General features: G+C 39.2%; 1 protein-coding gene across 2 annotated transcripts in view; it reads right to left on the bottom strand.

Moving 5' to 3' along the window:
* Positions 1–3,906: 3,906 nt before the first annotated feature.
* The window catches only part of DENND5B (DENN domain containing 5B), a 164,852-nt gene continuing 152,919 nt past the window's right edge, over positions 3,907–15,839 (bottom strand). For both annotated transcript variants that reach the window (XM_045554069.1, XM_045554070.1), the window contains exons 15-21: positions 15,335–15,480; positions 13,319–13,437; positions 12,061–12,248; positions 8,472–8,554; positions 8,133–8,259; positions 5,939–6,113; positions 3,907–4,474 (exon numbers count right to left, since the gene is read on the bottom strand). In XM_045554069.1, the coding sequence (XP_045410025.1) occupies positions 4,291–4,474; positions 5,939–6,113; positions 8,133–8,259; positions 8,472–8,554; positions 12,061–12,248; positions 13,319–13,437; positions 15,335–15,480 (1,022 nt within the window). In that variant the 3' untranslated portion in view covers positions 3,907–4,290. The remainder of the gene's footprint in view (positions 4,475–5,938; positions 6,114–8,132; positions 8,260–8,471; positions 8,555–12,060; positions 12,249–13,318; positions 13,438–15,334; positions 15,481–15,839) is intronic.

Below are 15,839 nucleotides of genomic sequence, written 5' to 3'. Positions count from 1 at the left end.
CTAATAAGATTTTGGAGAATGAAGTTCTCCTTTGATTCTTTTGATCATACTACATTAGCAACCTCTCCAAAAAGCTTGGAATTCAGTTGATTCAAGAGATTTATAAGTGTATTTTAACAGGAATAAGGGACCTAATAGTTTATTATTCTTTTCTGTCTCCTGTTTATGCTAAATGGTAATGTAATAAATACTTATATAAGAAACAGAGACTTCAAGAGACGCAGATGACTTGGAAATAGGATTCACTTTATAAAAGTAGAGAAGGGCTCAAGACTCTCAATCAGTGAAGGTGATTAATACTGAAATATAAATAGCTCAAGTTCAGACTGTCCTCTCAACATAGTGAAAAGGATAACTAGTTTCTGTAAACATCACAGAAAATACTCACAGTTCCTAAACAAAAAAGCTATTGAAAAAAATCATAATTCTCAGCAGAAAGAGGGTATTTCACTATGAAGAGCTACACTCCCAGTGCTGTCAAAGAAATATTTCCCTGGGGATCTGAGGTCCTTGTCTGTTGCCTCATGTTTCAAAATATCTGAGGGCTGTCAACATACACTACACACAGCTGTGATGTATAGCCTTTTTTTTTAATTAAGAAAAATTTCATCAGATGTGCCACACCGGAAATGTTATGTATAGTCTTAACCTTTCCTTTTCACTTAATTTACATACAACAGTGCTTTACTACCAGAAAAGAAAATAAGAGCAATTCAGTATTTCCCCTATATCACTAATATAGTGTGACAGAAGTTCATGAGAATGATTTTTTCTTAAAAAGCCATGTTAAAGTAATTAACACAGGGCTAAAAAAGGTAGAAAAATGTGTGAAACATTTAAAATAAATTTTAAAGGGAAATCCAAACTTTTCCAAGTTTTAGGTTTCCTATATCAAATTCTCATTCCCAATGGGAAGTAGGGTGGGGAGTATTTATGTTTGTGCTCCGTAGCAGCCTTTTCCCACCTCGAACTCCATTTTACTACTTCACATTGAGTCTCATTTTTAAGGGGCTAATGACTCCTGACCAGGGCACAGATCTCGCACGTGATGCCAATACCGGTATAATGTTCACAAAGGTCGGGATTAGTGATTTCAGGACATATGAAAAACACTTGGGGCCAGGCACACCGGCTCACTCACGCCTATAATCCTAGCACTTCGGGAGGTCAAGGGGGGAGGATTGCTGGAGGCTAGGAGTTCAAGACCAGCCTGGGCAACATGTGAGACCCCATCTCTACAAAAAATAGAAAAATTAGCCAGGAGTGATGGCATGTGCCTGTGGTCCCAGCTACTCAGGAGGCTGAGGCAGGAGGATTGCTGGAGCCCAGGAGTTTAAGGTTGCTGTGAGCTGTGATAATGCCACTGCCCTCCAGCCCATGCAACAGAGTGAGACCTTGTCTCAAGGCAAAAAAAAAAAAAAAAAGGCAATATTTTTGGCAATAAAATTTTAAAACAATTTTTTTCTCAAGCTATTATTAAGCCAAAATACTAAGTATGGTCCCAGGCATTTCCTTTTAAGTTATTTGGAGTAAAAGAAATTAAAATTTTGATTTTTATTTACTTCAACTTTGAGGTGTGATTCTAAGGCAATATATTAATTTTAAAAATTACCATAGCAGAAAGGATACTTCTATGTGGGTATGATCCTTCCAAAAGTCAGCTTAAAAGGCTACATATGTTTATTCTAAGCATTCTGCTACTGTTGTGTTCACAATATTTTGGTATCGACTCAGAGACAATTATAAGATACATTAGAACGAAGCCTTATTTCTTTATAATAGCACTTCTTACATGACCTTGAACTCAGCTTAAGCATCCTTTTTAGTCATTAAATTTGGATCCTAAGGAATGTTGTTTCCAAATATTAAATATATTCTGAAAGGCCAAGATTTACCACCATTGGGAGTATTCAGAAGAACGGGGTGTAGGCCACGCAAGCAGCTCGCACGGAGGCCCCAGGTGTTCAGAGCAAGGTGGCGTCACTGGGGCCTAGCATCCGAGAGGATGTGTCAGTTCTGAGGTGTCTTTTTTTTTTGCATTACTTTTTAAAGTAATGGTTTTATTCACAGGCCTCAAATCCAGCTTTGCTCCCAGTTTTTACAACAGATGTAATTTCCAATAACTTGAGAGCAATGTGTTAAAATGAATATTAATCCTTATTTCCTGCCTATGTAGATGGATGAATAAAGATCCAACAGTAGAAAGAATGCCTAGAAGGTCAGTCTCATGCAGCCTGGTATAATAAAAAACCCATAATTTCTAGACCCTGTGTTGTCAATGACCAGCTGTGGGGTAAAGGTAAGAATTTAATCTCTCTGATCCTTACGTGTTCCCATCTATAAAGTGAGAAGGCTGGACTAGATGAGGCAATTCTAGCATACTAACCTAAGTAATCTCTCTGGTTGCCCATGTCAGAAGTATGACCTTATGGAAAAGATAACAAGAACGAAGAACAAAATCCTGGGCTGAACCACTCTATAGTTAGTTTGTGGCCGGGGCCCAGTGTGACATGGGTTCTGGCCATCTGCCATGACAGACTGACAATGTCCCCGGAACAGCCACACCACTATAGACACACTTTAGCTTTAGGCAAACAAATGTCTGGTCTACCCAGGTCACCCAGAACCATCTTTTTAAACCATTTCTATGGGTTTCTAAATGCAGCCATCAGCTCCCCTTTTCCTCAAGTACGAAGTCACATGTTAAAAGGGGCCGTTTCTTGGCTGAATACGGTGTTTGATAAACGGAGTGAGGCACTTGTTTCATTAGTTTCTTCCTCCAGGAAATAAGGGAAACAACACTGTTGGCTAAAGCCCAGGACCCTCAGACCACACAAGGATTGTGAGAGGCCATAGCTTTGCTTCTCAGCCACAACTGAGAAAAAAACCTGGAGCTCTGCTGAGGCTACTTTGCTGCTAACAATGTGCAAATGCCTAATTAGAGTTACAGGACCTACCAGAAGATGAAGACTTCCGGTAACTAGCTAACACTACATTTACTTAACTTCTTTATAGAATATCAAACTGGAAAGTTACTCACAACTTTTGGTCTTTCAAAATTGTTGCCTCTTGCTTTGCTTCCATTTTGTCAGTCTGTGCTGCAGTGGCTTTTAACTTCCCTGGGTCAGGTGTTTTACATTATTACCCCTCCTTACAAAGGAACATAAAGCTTCCTCTGAAACACCCAGAAAGGGTTCATTCTTTCTCTTTCCTTCTGTTATTTGCATTATCATGGTCAACAAATGCTTTCACAAAAACATTCCAAGCCACCCAGAGCCCTCCTCCTCCTCAGACATTCCTTCCATTTCCTGAGGGGGGATGGGCACGGATGGGGGGCACTGGACCCTCACAAAGACAGGCCTCCTGGTTATCCTGAAGAGGTAAAGACCACTGTAGAGTTTAGAGGGCCAAATTAAAAGTACAGAATCAAATTGCTGTTTGCAGTTCTTATGACTATGAGTCTAACACTTTGACATTCACATTTCCCCAAAGTACCTCAAATAACAAAAATAAAAATGCCAAGAATGAAGTTAGTCTAGGCTAATCTTTCCAAAGTGTAAAGAAGTTATAATCCCACAATTTAACACACTTCTCAGGGCTTTTTGTGTTCTCTTTCTAGTTCAGCCAAGCTCCTGGGGTCTAGTATTTAAAATACTTGAATTATATCTTCATCTTGTGCCGACTGAAAAATTTTTCCAGAAGACTGGAAAAGTGACTCACAATTCAAATGTATAAAACAGCTTGTAACTTAAAAGATCCTAGTGAGGACTACCCATACAGTAGGTAAAGCTGTATACATTCATGATACAAAGGATCAGACACCAGGGTGGATGGCTACACGTAACAGTGCATTCTGGATTCCTTTGTGACACCTGGAGGAAAAAAAAAGGCCCGACTGGGTTGTACTGTATTTACATGTTTACTGGCTTCTTCCTGACTAGCACCGCTCTTCCCCCACAACCCCAGCGTTTTTAAGCTACTTATTTTAAGTCACAGGAATATTCAATCTAAGAAAAGCATCTTATTAGAGTGATATAATTTCTTAAAGAAGATAGCGTATTTACAGACATCTAACACATGAAAATACTCTATTTTATACTAAATTCTGGTTCAAATGAACTACAATACAACATTTTGCCTTGTCTGTAGAGTGAGGATTGTTCAAATTGGGGCGTAAGGTGGGCTGCCCCCGCATAGTGATGCTCTACTGTCAGACAAGCCCAAATCGGTTCCCATAGTTGGGGAAGGCCCAGGAGCAAGGTTTGGACTGAGAGTTTCTAGCCAGTTGGGTTACACATCGACTCCTTTGATGAGTGATCCTTCTAAGACTATGGTGAAATCCTGAATGGTCTGCAGAATCCGGATGAGGGAGTTGACGGTCATGCGGTCTCGCAGGAGGGCGCTCTCCTCATACATTCGAGTAATGGCGGGGCACTCGGCTAGCAACGGGATCCACTGTGGGAGCAGGCGGTCCCTACAGACCCAAACAGAAACAAGTCCTGAGCACTGCTGGCCTCACTTGCAGAGCAATGCACACAGAGCTGTGTTCAACTGGGAAGGTGTGGGGCCGAGTGGCACAAAATGTGGCTTTGAGGTCAGGAGAGAGGAAACCAAAGCCAAGAAGTTGGATATTTACTGGTGAAAAGACAGCAATGAGACAATGTAAAGCTAATGAGAAAACCCATTACATTCTAAAAGTATATTAGAAAGTCTATACACATTAAAGGCATTCTCTATTCTGATTTTACCACCTTTAAAAAGAGCAGAATGTCATTTTCTATGTCTTTTTTTTACAGGAGCATTAGTCTATGGCAAGGCATGCCAGAGTATACTGACCTTTTAGAAGAAAGACTACATTAAATAGTAGGGATTTGCATTTTTTTTTTTTTACTTATACAACATAATAAGGTAAGGAACAAAATCAAAGCAGAAAAATATTAAGTAGATTGTATAAACCAGAAGAAGGTTTGCAGTGGTCTAATAAATCAGAACAGTATAGAGATAAAAGGAGATAAAGATCATGCTCAAAAGGAACTTCAAAAGCACAGCTAAAATTGGGCCCCTTTTATTAAGAAGAAATGCAGAACTCAGTTCTGTAAACCAGCTGTTTCAGGATGAAAAATCTCACATCTTCAATGTTTCCTGATCAAACCCTGACATTAGTAATCTATTGCTCAGTACCTAAGACATCCTTATTGAGCATCCCCGACCAGGCCATCCTGAATCTCAGTTTGCGGATCTCAAGGTTTAGAAAAAAACAAATAGTAAACGGGTAACTTAAAAAACAACTTCTAAATGTCTGTATGTTTCATTTCCTACAATGCTAAGAGCTGCTTTAAGATTAACGGACTTATAGCTCCTATGTATCTTTTTTTAAAAACAGAGGGGTAGAAAATAGTCTTAAATAGAAGGTGACATTTATATAGCAAGAATCTATTAATTGTTATTAAATTTAAAGCAATATGTTTGTTGGTATATATACACTACACAAGGTCTACATGGTAAATACACACAAGTGCATATGCTGATGTGACTAATTATCTACCAACTTTCCTATTACCTACCTATCTACCTTTGGAGCCAGTACAGAGTAATGACTGAGAGCTGGGCTCTGGAGTAGGACTGGGTATGACCTTGGGAAAGTTTGCTAAATTATCTTATCTCATCTATTTTCTCATCTATAAAATGGGGAAAGCAACTGCTACTCCACGTAGTGGCAGTGAAGTGACAGGAAGATTAAATGAGATAATATAGGTAAAATACTTAGAATTCTGCCCAACACATAATAAGCACCCAAAAAGTAGTAGTCTTACAATTAAACTTAGAATGAAAGAAACCCAAGGGAGAGCTTTGCAAGGGGTGTAATCTGGTATAACTTGTTCTGGACTCCTGTTCAACATGTAACAAAGACAGAGAAAGTAAGAAAGTGGCTTTGTACCGTGTTCCGAGGCAAACTAAAATCTGGAATTTGCCATCCTTCCCAATGTTCCTGGGTGCAGTATTAATAGCATTTACATAGTGGCAGAAGGTTTTGCAGGATGATTTTTGAATAAGGACATCATCTTCATCGTCTAGAATCTGGTCAGTTGTTTCAAAATAAGCAACTGCTCTCTCTGGGGAAGGAAGCCAGAATCACATCACAATACATGTCAACACTTCATATGTAGAAAGATTCATCACTTAATTTATTCTGGAAACACTAGTGATGCTTTGTATTATAGCCAGTCCTGAAGTCAAAATCATTAGTTTATCATTGATTTCAGAATAAATTCCAGAGTCCATGTTTCATGGTAGACCAATATGCTCCCAGTAATTTATTTTCTAATTTAGACTGCATTCCAGAAGGCTGGAAAGTTTATTCTCTTTAAAATACCTTCATGAAATGGAAATTGACAAAAAAGAAAAGAAAAATAGGATTTTCTGTTAAGACTGGAAACTTCTAGAAGTAACCAGCAATGACATGTTAGCCACCGAGATGGCACTGTCTGTTCTAGTTATATTAATAGAATGGCTGGCTAACACTCTGCAACACCAGAATAAGTAAATCTGAGGAACAAAGTTGTACATATACACATAACAGAGGCAGGGGCAATAAGATTTTAGGCATTCCAGAAGAAAAAAAATCAGTCCTGGGGGCCTAGCTCTGTCAACTTTCCTTTCTTTGCCTAAAAATTCTGAGTTAGACAAAATCAACTACTTCATCTAGGTCTTATTTACAAAACACAAAATGATTAATTGCCTTTTTAAAGAAACTGGGAATTCTAGAAGAGCTGCATACCAAAAGAAAGATTACAAGCTTAGCAGGCTAGAGAAGCACACTCAAATAGAGCTTTCTGTGATCATGGAAATGTTCTCTAGCTACAAGGTCCAATTTGGTAGCCACTAGCCACAGGCAGCTACTGAACACTTGAAATGTGGCCACTGTGACTAAGGAAGTGAATTCTAAATTTGATTTAAGTTAAATAAATTTAAATTTAAATAGCTATGTGTGGCTAGTGGTTACTAAATTGAACAACATAGAGCTAGAGAAATCTTTTAAAAATAAATTATATCAAAAAAAATAAATTATATCATATTATTCCTCAGGCTCAATGGCTTCGTAATTCATTCAGGACAAAGGTCAAAGAACTTTCAATGACCTTGAAGGTCCTACGCAACATGGCCCTGGCACTAGACCAACCCTTCCCCTCAATCTCTATTCTCTCTCTCCCTCACTCTGCTCCAGTCACACTGGTCTCCTGTGGTTCCATGAAGAGGCCAGGCATGCTTTCACCTTGGGGCCTCGGCACTGGCAGCTCTCTCAGACTGGAGTGCCCTTCTCCCAGATAACCACATGGCTCACTTCCTTACCTCCTTAAGGTCTGTGCTTGAATGTCACCTTGACATTCAGTGGAGCCTAAAACCACCCCACTTAAAAGAGCAGTCACTCCCCACTCCATTTCTTTTTACGTTGCTCTATTTTTTTTTCCAGATCAATGATCACATTTCTAACATATTTCTATCATATGAATTACATATTTATTATATTTTTGTATATTTTTTGTTCCCCCACCCACACCAGAAAATAGGTTTGTCAACCATAGGGATTTCTGTCTGTTTTGTTTACTGATCTTGAGCATCTAGAATACTGTTTGGAATACTGCATACACTATAAATATTTGGTGAATGAATGAGAAACAAAGATAGTGCTTATTTAATATATATTTTTTAATATTTGTTTTTTCTGAGACGGAGTCTCACTCTGTTGCCCAGGGTTGAGTGCGTGGTGTCATCATAGCTCACTGCAACCTCAAATTCCTGGTTCAAGCAATCCTCCTGTCTCAGCCTCCCGAGTAGCTGCAACTATAGGCACAAGCCACCATGCGCTGCAAATTTTTCTGTTTTTTGTAGTGACAGGCTCTTGCTATACTTTAGCTCAGGCTGGTCTTGAACTCCTGGCCTCAAAGTGATCTTCCCGCCTCGGCCTCTAAAAGTGTCAGGATTATAGGCATGAGCCACCGCACCTGGCCTGATATTTATTTTTAAAAACAGATCCCTTATAATTAAGCTTTATTCACTCAACTTCCTGGGTCTTTGAGCTCTTTAAGAAACATTTCAATGACTGTATAATAATACACATCTGCTTTATTTACCTATGAAGTCCCAGATGAAGACATTCTTGTGAAAGATGCGGGCAGATCTGAACCCATGGTGGAAAACTTGCTCAAGTGCTGCAACCAGGCCATTTTCTCCACAGAGCAGCACTGTGAGGCTCCCTCTCTGTAGAGTATAATACACAGGGACAATGAAAAATCTGCAGCATCTACGTCTAAGAAAAACACTAGAGAAGCACATGCTGAGGGGAGCTATATGAAGCATGTTTTTATAGTCATTAGGAAACAGCTCACAAATGAAAATTAAAGCACGTCATATTGTCTCATGTATTACATATAAAAGCATCTTTAAAAATTCAGTTTTATAGTCTGTAATACCTCTTTTTCAGGTTTGTGAAAATGTTTCACAATATTGTTCACAGCTTCTCCAATTCCTTCTTGGATCTGCCCAGCGTTGGGTTCTGCAAAATAATGAACAGTGGCCACATTCTCACATAAGAAAAATAAACCAGTGTACTAGGGGATATCAACTATGTTCACCGAGACAGAAAACACATCACCAGAGCAGGGTGACTTTACCAGGAGCTCCATGAACTTGCCTCTGGCCAGTCTGGCCAAGTGGGAGGCATCTTGGCACAATGGAAAAGAATCTAAGAGAGCCCTAGATTCACATCCCAGCATCCCCACTTGCAATCCATAACTCTAGCCAATGTCTAACTTCCTCTGCGTTTGAGTTTCCTCAACTGAAAACAGGGAAAATGCACACCTCAGTGGGAAGACTGAATGAGATATAGGTGTCAATCACCTGGCATGGTGCCTGTCACAAAGTGTTAGCAAGACCCAGATATGAGAGTGAGGTTGGGGAGAGGCCCAACATCACTCCTTAGATGTTCCCTTATGCTACCTACCTCCAGCCCCTAGTGGCCATAGAACAAGGCTTGTGAAGCTCTGAGTTGCTAACCTGGGGTCTGACATTTTGCTGTTGTGTTTAAAATGAGGGGAAGATGCCAGGTACCCTGTGGCATCCCAGCCTGAAGCCCAGAATTCCCTCTCTTCCTGGCTAGTCAGTCTCTCTCAGCACTGCTTCCTTCTTCTAGCCAGCACTTGCTAATCTAGGCTACTGTCCTGAGGGACAGGTTGGTGGGCTGCTTGCATGTGACCTAAACCGCTTTTGCACACCAAATCCCAAAAATGATTAAAATAAAAAAAAGGTGGTAAACATTTTATCCTCCAGGGTCAGAAGTAACAAGAGAAAAATTATATATTTTGGTGGATTTCTTTTGGAGACAGAGTCTTGCTCTATTGCCCAGGCTAGAGTACAGTGGCATCATTGCAATCTCAAACTCCTGGGCTCAAGCAATCCTCCTGCCTCAGCCTCTCTAGTAGCTGGGACTATAGGCGTGTGCCACCATGCCCGACTAATTTTTTTCTATGTTAGTTGCCAGACTAATTTTTTTTCTTTTTCTCTTTGTCTCAAAAAAAAAAAAAAGACAGAGTCTCCCTCTGTTGCCTGGGCTAGAGTGCCATGGCATCAGCCTAGCTCACAGCAATCTCAAACTCCTGGGTTCAAGCAATCCTCCTGCCTCAGACTTTCAGAGTGCTAGGATTACAGGCATGAGCTGCTAAGCTTGGCCCATCTGAGTCTTTTTTTTTTTTTTTTATTCTTGAAATGATCCTTTATGGCCAGGGGAGTGGAATACACTGGTTGGTTTAGGCGGAGGTCACATCTCTGAATCTTGAGTCATCTAGAATTTTCTGCTTGTAGGCTGGGCCACTGTGGCACACAGTCTCTACTGAAAATAGAAAAAATTAGCTGAGCATGGTGGCGCGTGCCTGTAGTCCCAGCTACTCGGGAGGCCGAGAGGCAGGAGGATTGCTTGAACCCAGGAGTTTGAGGTTGCTGTGAGTTAGGCTGATGCCATGGCACTCTAGACTGGGTGACAGGGCAAGATTGTCTCAAAAATCAATCAATCAATCAATCAATCAATCAATCCTCTGCTTATTCAGTGAGAAAAGAAAGTATGACCAAAAATGTGGGCTATAAAGGCCTCTCAAAATAGTAATACCCTATGAAACTAGACTGATTGAGAAGCTGCAATAATTTAGATGAATTAGCTGAAATCTACTTTTTAATTTTAAATCAGAATAATTAAAATTCACCATATAATAAAAGTCACCAATTTTAAGTATGCAATTTGATGAGCTTTGACAAATGTATAAGCATGTAATCACCACCACAATCATGATACAGAAAATTTCTATCATCCCCAAAAGTTCCCCTATGCCCCATTTTAGTCAGTCCCTGTCCCCAGCTCTCATCTGGCAACCACTGTTCTTCCTTCTATTATTTTTACATTCCTTCTCTAGAATTTAATATAAATAGAATCATATAATATGCAGTCTTTTGTTTCTGGTTTCTTTCACTTAACATAATGCTTTTGTTATTCATTCATGTTGTTAGATGTAACAGTAGTTCATTTTCATGTATTGCTGAATCATATTCCACTGAATAAGATGTACCACAATCTGTTTATCCAGTCACCAGTTGATGGATATTGCAGTTGTTTCCATTTTTGGCTATTATGAATGAAGCTGCTATGAACACCTGTGTACAAGTCCTTGCGTAGATATATGTATTCATTTCTCTTGGGTAAATAGGAGTGAGACTGTTGGGCCAAGGGTATGGTAAGTATACATATCTTTATAAATGACAAACTTGTTTTCATTTTGCATTCCCACTAGCAGTGTATGAGCTTTCCACTGCTCCATGTCGTTATCAATAATTGGTATTATCAGTCTTTTTAATTTTAGACATTCTAGTGGGTGGGTGGTGTGAAATTTACTTTTGAATGCAGAAAGGAATTATGAATCAAGGGAATTTAATTTGAGCAATAATAAGGCAGATTTTTAGACTGTATTATCCCAGTAGTTAGTGTATCATCATGTCCATTTGTTAGCACTTGATCCCAGAGTGCTAGGATTATAGGCATGAGCTATTCTGGAGGCCAAAAGCCAGAATTCAGTATCACTGGGCAAAAATCAAGGTGTCAACAGGGCTGTGCTCCCTGGAGGCTCTAGGGAAGAACCTCTTCCTTGCCTCTTTCAGCTTCTGGTAGCTACTGGCATTCCTTGGTTTGAGGATGTATCACTCCAATTTCTGCCTCTGTCTTTACATTGCCTTTACCTCTGTGTATGTGTCTAACTTTCCTCTGCCTTCCTCTTCTTATAAGAATACATGTGACTGCATTTAGGGCCCACCTGGATAATCCAGGATAATCTCCGTATCTGGAGATCCTTAACACAACTACAAAGATCCTTTTTTCAAATAAGGCAACATTTACAGATCCTAGGGATTAGGATTTTATATTCTTGGGAGACATTATTCAGTCTACTAAAGTCCATACTAGTATAAATTAGAAGTTTATTGTACTACTAAAGGTGGCGTATGCAAACATAGTATCCTATCCATAAAACTCATTCCTTTATAGTATTTTGTTTCATCATTCCTATAGGAAGAACTTTGGGGGGGAAGAGATAGAAGGAAATTTTAATCTCTTAGAATAAGAGGCACCAGAAAGCCAGATATAGCTATCTAGAAGTACTGTAATATATGACTGTTTTATTCCTCCTTTCAGTTTCAGGTAAAATATTTATTCATATTGCCACAGCTTACTTAAAACAGCATGCAGGACTGTTTTTTTAAATTAGATTTTAACATCTAAATTCTTTAGGTTTTTGATTGTTAATGTTTTACCTTTATTTTTACCCCTTTACTCCCTCCCTCCTCCTCCTTTTTTGTTTTTCTCCCCCTTTTTAATGTCCCTTCTCCCAAATTAATTTTCCTCAACTTTCTTCTTTTTTAAATCTCCTTACCACAATTCATTAATGCAACCGTTTTCTGTGAAATGGTCACATGAAGCCTGCAACATTTGAGGCACACTGGAAAATACAAAAATCAACTGCTTACTAGTAGTTTTTCCTGTCAGTGATGTGATGCTCAATCTCCTGGCCACAGTGGGTGACTTTTGCTGCGGTGGAGTCCTACACTGCTTTACCAGGTCCTCATCCGACGCTGTCGTCATCAGTTCTCCAATAAGAATTCTCTCGAGGCTCCCGTCATCAATGCCTTTCCCCAGCCATCTCCCACATGGGAATCTGGTAGGGAAGAAAAAAACTTCTGAATCACCAATTTGTTTTTACTAGTTTCAATCAGACTTTTAAAGATGGCACCATGGGGAAGCCCATCATTTTAACACCTGTGGGTTATTTATGAAAAATTTCAAAATACAGAAAAGTGGAGAACGGCATATTAGACACCCATATTCCTTCTTATCACTTAGACACTTAACATTTTGTCATGTGCTTCATTTTTATATTTTGTTGAAGTATTTTAAATTATGACATTAGGACACTTCATCTCTAAAAACACTTCATTTTGAATTTCTAAAATGCAAGGACATTCTCCTATATAGCCACAAATCATTGTTACTCCCTTCATAATTCTTTAATATTTTCTTATATTTAATCTGTATTAAAATTGTCTGGTTAGTTTAGGAAGAATATTTTCAAATTAGATATTAATGTAGGAGTTAAACCACAGAAGAAAAGAGGAGAATGTTCCCATAGAATAGTGCTGGCTATAACTAGTAGAGTCTAAGACATCTTTCCATCTTACTGAAATTATATTAGGCTTCCTTTCTCTTTTCTTCTGAGAGTTATACCAATCTTTTCAATACTTACGAACTAGGCATTAGCAGCAAATGCCATCTGTTTTTTTTTTTAAACTATTTTTTGGGGCAATTTTGTATTATTTAAACAAAAACAAAACAAAATAAACCCATAAAACCAAACTAAAATTCAGAAGGCAGTAGAAGAGCTTTAGAAAGAAAATAATTTCTTAAACCTTTTTTTTTTTTTTTTTAAAGAGACAGCATCTTGCTCTGTCACCTAGGTTGGTGTGATCAGAGCCCACTGCAGCCTTGGACTCCTTAGCTCAAGGGATCCTCGGCCTTGCTAATTTTTTTTACTTTCTTTTTTTGGAGAGATGAGGTCTCACTATGTTGCCAGGCTGGTCTTGAACTCTTGGCCTCAAGTGATTGTCCTACTTCAGCTTCCCAAAGTGCTGGGATTATAGGCGTGAGCCATGGTGCCCGGACTCTTAAACCTTTTCTTATCTGAAAAGTCTCAAAACAAAGAATTCTGAGCTCCCAAGGCCATTTACTTACCTGTATGTATGTCCTGTGATTTCATTTCTGACCATGACACAATCCACTAGCCATTTGGCTAACAGTCCTGAGTTATCGTGACCAATCTGAACAGTGGTCAGCTTCCCCAAGTTCTGGCACTGTAGGGACAGGACCTTAGGTTATTCAGTAACCGATCCCATCCTGCTACCTCTCAGCTTTTGTAGGGGCACTTTGGTTCCATCTAATTTAACAACTGTAGAGACCCACCCTGCAAAATGTACTCAGCTATGCACTACAAAAACATATTTATATGTTCATTCCTTGCTCTCAGAGGGCTCCCAAATAATGAGACAGGACATTAACTACCACATGAAGTAGACTGCACAGGTGCTAGACTGAAAATATAAATAACTGCTAGAAGAATGCTGGGGAAGGAACAGTTACTTCTACTTGGGACACCCAGACCCATCAGTGAAACTGTGATTTGTGCCTTGAAGGATGAGAAGAATTTCAAGAAGTAGGAAAAACATGCTATTTAGATTCAGTTATAGAGAGATCAGAAAAACAACTATCGATTTGAAAAATCACACACTGATGTTTTTCTGTTTCTAATAAAATACTAAGGCAGAACTGACTTTAAACCTTATCTACCAGAAGTTTTTGAAACTATTGTAATAAAGGCATAGTTATCAACGTCCTTAACTGGCCCTCTGTGGACAAGTACAAAATAAAGCAATGATAACAGAAATAGTAAAAATGAATGTTAATTAAATTCTGGCTTTTAAAATCTGATAACAAAAAGATCACAGACCCCAACTAACTATGTGCCAGATGGCAACATCAGAGCTGCGAGTTCTTAAAGTACTTTACTTCTTTGTATCTCAGAGAGAAGGCATCACAGTGATCCAGCTGAGGGATGGCATCTTGAATTAGTTGTGTAGCAGAGATGGAAAGAAGTAGGCAGATGTGAGAGAGAGAGCTTAGAAAAAGCAGTGATGGGACTTATAGTTTGTTTTGTTTTGGTTTTTTTGAGACAGAGTCTCACTCTGTTGCCCGGACCAGAGTGCCATGGCATCAGCCTAGATCACAGCAACCTCAAACTCCTGGGCTCAAGCGATCCTCCTGCCTCTTGGCCTCCCGAGTAGCTGGGACTACAGGCATGCGCCACCACGCCTGGCTAATTTTTTCTATTTTTAGTAGAGACAGGGTCTCACTCTTGCTCAGGCTGGTCTCAAACTTCTGAGCTCAAGCCTCGGCCTCCCAGAGGGCTAGGATTACAGGCGTGAGCCACCACACCTGGCTAATATAATGTAGTTTACGTTCCATAATTGGTAGGGGAAGAAAAGCCAAGGGTTTTAATATTTTATATCCAGAAGGCTGTGAGTCCACTGAATGGATAAAGTCAAAACGGGCTCTTGGGGGGCATTATGACTCTAAGCAGAAACTGCTATTCCTAGACCCCAAGGAACACGAGAATGGAACATTCAGTTAGTACTACTTCCCTCCTGAAACATGAGGAGGTATTTGTCTTCTTCTTGAATGCCAGGATCAACCTGCATGTGGGCTCAGACACATGGAACTACTTCTCCAGGTAAGACCTGAAAACTGACTATAATATTGAGAGGCAAAAATCGCCCTGTAAATGTCACCATGTGGTCTAAAATCCATAAGCATGGATATCAGCTCTCTTGTACTTTTGCCAAAGGATGGCCAGGGATCATTTTACAGTAGGGAGGAGAACCACCATGGGGAAAACATTTATTTCAATTTTCTATGCTAGGTTCTGGGAATCATGGGATAGGACTGGGTAAAGCCACAAAGCACACCATTACAAGTGAAAAACAGAGCTTAACAATGAAAACAGCAATACTGAAAATACAAAACAAATTAGTATAAGCTGCTTAAGACAACTTCAGGCATATAATCACAAAAATGATCCTGCATGCTTGAGTGTTCTTTTATTTGATTAAAGGAAAAATGAAAAATAAAAACTGGAATCCTTCTGTAAAACTACATATGACACTTTCTGGTGAGGAAAGTATTAGCTGAGCCTACCTCAAAAGTCATTTCAAGGAGGTTTTTGGGAATCTGCATTACTCCCGTGTCTCCTAGCTCTCCTGATACACAGATCCAAGGGTTTGATGTGATGATTGCATTGCTCAGTTTTTTGATTGGGATAATCACTGATCTATATGGAATCACTAAAAGAAAAATATAGAAATTAGTGAAAAATTACAATAAAATTCTCTTGATAACAAAACATATATTAAGAACACTGTTGGTTTTCACCGATAATTTGCTTTTTATGATCTATTAAAATGTACTAACACAGAAAGATAAGATTATAGCTTCTTCCTGTCTAGAAAGATAGGTCTGGTTCATAACCCACAAGTCCCAATACTTGTGGTGGTCGTTTCCATAGCATAGACATCATTGTGTACATATGACATATATATCACCATTAAATTTATAAACAATCTGAAGCATTAGCACCAGAATACCCGAGGACACTAACATTGACTATAGTATAGTGTTTTCACTGCTTAATGTTTTAAAAATT

This window comes from Lemur catta, chromosome 6 (genome assembly GCF_020740605.2).
Source record: "Lemur catta isolate mLemCat1 chromosome 6, mLemCat1.pri, whole genome shotgun sequence".
In the NCBI taxonomy this organism is placed as follows: Eukaryota; Metazoa; Chordata; class Mammalia; order Primates; family Lemuridae; genus Lemur; species Lemur catta.
The sequence above is the reverse complement of the archived record's forward strand: the minus strand, read 5'-3'. Positions and strand labels throughout refer to the sequence as shown.